The sequence below is a fragment of the Equus asinus genome, chromosome 2 (assembly GCF_041296235.1).
Source record: "Equus asinus isolate D_3611 breed Donkey chromosome 2, EquAss-T2T_v2, whole genome shotgun sequence".
Taxonomy (NCBI): domain Eukaryota; kingdom Metazoa; phylum Chordata; class Mammalia; order Perissodactyla; family Equidae; genus Equus; species Equus asinus.
In genome coordinates this window covers 163843888-163848817 of record NC_091791.1, presented here as the reverse complement: position 1 = coordinate 163848817, position 4930 = coordinate 163843888, and the positions used below count along the sequence as shown (strand labels likewise).

Sequence of the window (4930 nt, the reverse complement as noted above, 5' to 3'; positions counted from 1 at the left end):
GAGACAAATCTCAGTTTTATTGCACATGCATTTAATTTTTTGTACAATATTAAGTATTTTGACATCTCTATATACATTTACTCCTGGTTTCATTTATTAGACTGTAATTAGAGATCAAATTGTAAAATAGTTTAAACTCAATGGAAGTAAATAGAGAACAGGAAAACTAATTAAATAATTAAAGAAGAAAAAAAGAAGAAAGAAATTAAGTGACTGCATAGCATCACAGTATAGACAGTTTCAATTAGGCTAGTGACTCCTGGAGTTGAAGACAAAGCAACGTGAAATTATGTTCAATACTTCCTGAAATTGTTTCCTAGCTCTCTCTTTTACAGTGAAATGTTGGGACTCAGTTCTAGGCTTCTTCTCTATGCCCATGAGAATGAAAGATTAAAGCATGCTCAGATAGCTAATTGTCAATAGACAATATGAGGCAGGGAGGGAGAGTATCTTATCAGTGGAGGGCTTAGAATGGGGACTGGGATCCTTGATTCAAATTTTCTTAGCTTGGTGCTTATGCCAACTATATTGATTTTGTCTTTGCAGTTAATTTCCCACGTTGCATTCTGAGTGCTTGGAACTTTGTTTTAGAACACATACAAATTTCCATGTAATGGAACCCATGAAATTTATTTGGCTATAATTTTAGCAGTGTGTATATTAGGGTGCTAAACTGGAGTACAAATTTCATAGCCTGACAGGAAGAAATGCAACATTCATTACTCTGATCAGCCAACCATGTGTTATTGATCAGAATAAAATATTAACAATCTAACTTGCAGACTTGATCTAATAGGATTGAGAAGGTGGAAGGACTGATTTATAATATTCAGAAGTCATAAATAAACAAAGTGCTTTTTTATTATTTTTTCACTAACATCAATTCTTTAGTAGATCTCCCCAGTGGCATTAAACACATTCATAAATTGAACTAGCTGTACTTCATCACAAGAAACATATTTAAAAATATACCTTTCCAATTCTACCAAATCTAATAACTTTTAAAACAATTTTATATAAGTAACACACTTGTAATTTACAGTTGTACAGATTCAATATACAGACTGAGTCAACATATTAAGCTGTATACTCATTTCTTTATGATTGTATCTATCATTTGTCTATCTATCTATATACCTGTTATGTATCTATCTGTCTCTATCTTGCATTACATCTACCCACCCTCTATTCACTTATCCGTCTATCTGTCCATCCATTCACCTAATGATTGATTTACCTTTCTATTCAACTCTTTACAATCTACTTATCTATCAGTCATCTAAATATATATATGTATATATATATCTGTCTTTATCTAAACACAGGTTAACACAACATTACATACAATATTACTGCAAACTTTGACAATGCCAGGCAGTTAGATAATTATTCATGGTGACAGTAGTTCACTTTTATGCCTTAAACTTTTCTTCTATGTGTGGCTCTCTGAATGACAATCACCAAAACACTCTTAAAAATAACCTAGCCCTTGTACAATTAAGAGAGAGAGAGAAATGGAGAGGCAAGAAGCACCTTTTAGGCTAAACTCTATCATCCTATAGGTGTAGGAACTTTTGAAAGTCACTCTATTCCCTGGTTCTCAATTTCATCGTCTGTAAAATAAGTAGCTATTACTAGGTGATTTCTGTGTTCTAAAAACTCTGGTTATTAACTATATCAAACATGTTGAAGGACCACTGTTTTATGGGTTCCTTAAGTTAAATAGGATGTTTAACCAAGGGGAAAATGGCTCAGATGATTTAGGACCTTACTATTTACACTATGGCTTTTGACTACAAAAATGATAAAATAACTGGTTACTGCTTAGGAAATAAACAAATATCCACATTTGTAGGCGAATGACCTAGATTCAGCCTCTACTTTGCATGATCTTAAAAAAAAAAACACTGAGTCCTGAGTCTTAGTTTCATCTTCTGTAGAATGAGAGTGTGGATGGGATTTGTTGTACACGCTCTAGGATCCTTCAAGTCTTTAATATATATAAGACTACAAGAATTTTTCTGGAGTTCACTGTATTATTTTAAAATTGTGAAATCCACTCTGGGGAATTTAAGGACTGAAGATAAATAAGATATATTATTCTTATCAAGAATGGGTTACAAAAACATTAAATAGCAAATATTTTTACTTACCAAGAACTCTCCATTTTTCTTCTGAATTTGAACTAAAGTTATTCATTCACAGCACCTCTGTCAGCAATAAGATATTCCATTGTTACTTCAGTGTACAAGGTGCTGTACTAGGTGTTAGCGCTTTCGTGTCTGCCTCTTTTCTTAGAGACTCTTACAAGAGACTGGGAGGGAATCTACTCTTTCTTAACCATGTGAATGTCTCAGGAGGAATACTCAACTAAATGCTTATATCTGACAAAAAACTGAATATTCTGAAAAGTGAGTCTTGTGTAGTAAAATGTTGAGTATAAGTTTGATAAGGATCTGTAGTATACGTTATATTGTGTGAAGAACAGTTAATATGACTAGAACTCAGTGACTGCTGAGACTGATTGCAGAAATAGTTCTCCCATGAACTGATTTATTTCTTGCAATAGCATCAATATGCTGACCAACTGAGTGGGGGGATAAATGCTGAACAAGTATTTCATTTTTGTATGAGGAAATCAAGGGGCGTGATCAGTCTTTCTAGACTTAAAGATATGGCTGCGAAGTTTCCTCATGGAATCCTTGACATCTTTATTTCTAAGGGTATAGATCACTGGATTCAAGAGGGGCGTCAAAATAGTGTAAAATACTGAAAGCACTTTGTCTATTGGGAAATTTGTGAAAGGCCACACATAGATGAAAATGCATGGGCCAAAGAAAAGGGTCACAACAGTGAAGTGGGCACTGCAAGTGGAGAGGGCTTTGGAGGACCCACCAGAGGAACGTTGCCGAACAGTGACCAGGATGACAGTGTAGGAAATCACCAAGAGGATGAAGCACACCAGGGCAATCATGCCACTTGTTGAGATCATGAATACTCCCAGAATGTATGTGTCTATGCAGGCAAGCTTAATCACCAAGGGGAGGTCACAAAAGAAGCTGTCCACTTCATTGGGTCCACAGAAGGGCAGATTCACAGTAAATGCTAACTGACTCATAGCATGGAAGATGCCAACAATCCAGGAAAGTGTGACAAGCCCAAAACACATTCTCTGGCTCATGAAGGTTAAGTAATGTAGAGGCTTACATATAGCCATGTACCTATCAAAAGACATGGATATCAGCAGTACAATCTCAGCACCCCCTAAGAGATGCAGGAAGAATATCTGGGTGATGCATCCTTCAAAAGAGATGGCTTTGCGCTCAGTGAGGAAATCTGCAATCATTTTGGGTGTGGCGAAGGAGGCCAGAGACATGTCAATGAAGGAGAGATTGCCCAGCAGAAAGTACATGGGGGAGTGAAGGTGTGGCTCTGACACAATGGTGAGCATGATTAGGAGGTTCCCCAGTACAGTGGCTGCATAGACTATGGAGAAAAACAGGAAATAGAAGATCTGGAGTTCCCAAGAACTGGAGAGACCCTGCAGTATGAATTCAGTTACCACTGACTGGTTATTCCAGGCCATTCACTCTGATTGCTGGAAGGACTCTGACATTTCCACATGGGAGGCGAACTAGGAAAAAAAAAACAGTAATCAAACTCAAAGTGAGATTTTTTTTGGCATGAAATAATTTAGTGGCAGATCACCACCAGATAGTTCCCTGTTGTATCACTCCCCTGCTCACTGTGGTCAAATATTTCCCCCATGGCCTTTCCAGATATCTTAATTGATTAAATTCAAGATTAATTCTTATGCCTTAGCAATTTGCTTACAAGTAAGATGCAAACCTTCATAAAAAGAAATAAAAATTAAACTATTTGAATATTTACGCCTTAGTTTGCGAAATACTTTAAAAATTTCATAGCTAGCTGCCAACAAGTTTTGAAGGGGAAGAGAATGGTAACCTTTTTAAAGGCATGATGATAGTTAAAGACTGGAGTAAGCAATGTTTGAGAACCATGATTGATTATTAGTGGGAACACAATGGTGGAAAGGAATGTGGACACTGGTCTCTTACAGTGAGTTGGAAAAGGAATAGAACGTGAGGGGAGGGAAAATGGCTGCAGAGAAACACAGGCCATTTCAATTTTCTAATGGAGATTGTCCAGAATAAAAATGAAATATCCTCTCTTTCTCAGTTCATCATTTCAATCACGCAGACATGAATGACCCTGTTTCTACCCCACCATGGCCATACGTTTTTCAAAAGCTGATGAACATGATGTGGTTAGAGCCTGACGGTTTCATACATTTCCAAGTATATTTTAAATAAAAAGACTCTCTTACATACTATGCTGCCTGAAGTCAGATATTTTTTAACTGCTGGATTTTATAGATTTTCACCAAAGCCGTTTGAAGCAGAAACCCTTCCTGTTCAGAATTCACTTGGACAAATAGGAAATAGAAAGTTCTCTAACTTTCTATGTAGAGAAAGAGGTAGTAATGGTGAAGTCATGTAATATAACACGCCTCAAAAGTTAAAACTAGACTGCCTAGGAAAAGTAGTTCTCACTGAGGTCTGAGAAGACATTACAAAGTGCACCGAAAGCTAATTGAAACGTGTACCTAAAACTCACAAAAAAATCCCTTTCATCTTGCCACTAAACCAAGCTTTTCTCTTCTTTTTTTCTTTCCTTTTCTTTTCTTTCTCAAAACTCTGTTATAAGCACACATTCCAAATAAATTGTTCCAACATCAAACCAAATTTACACATGCAATTACCCATATGCTTCGGCTTTTTGTCCTGAGTTTGGTACCTTTCTTTAACTTCACACTATTCTTCTGACTTAACCCATTCCAGAAACTTTTATGTTTGTTTATGCACCCACGTACCTGATGTTAAAATGGATGTCTCCAGTACAGCTCTCA

At 36.4% G+C, this 4930-nt stretch overlaps 1 protein-coding gene across 1 annotated transcript; it reads right to left on the bottom strand.

Annotated features, from left to right (window-relative positions):
- Nucleotides 1-2638: 2638 nt before the first annotated feature.
- Nucleotides 2639-3586, bottom strand: LOC106833324 (olfactory receptor 4K3). Its single transcript, XM_014844527.2, has one exon. The coding sequence runs from the start codon at nt 3584-3586 to the stop codon at nt 2639-2641; it is 948 nt and encodes a 315-aa protein (XP_014700013.2).
- Nucleotides 3587-4930: the final 1344 nt, after the last annotated feature.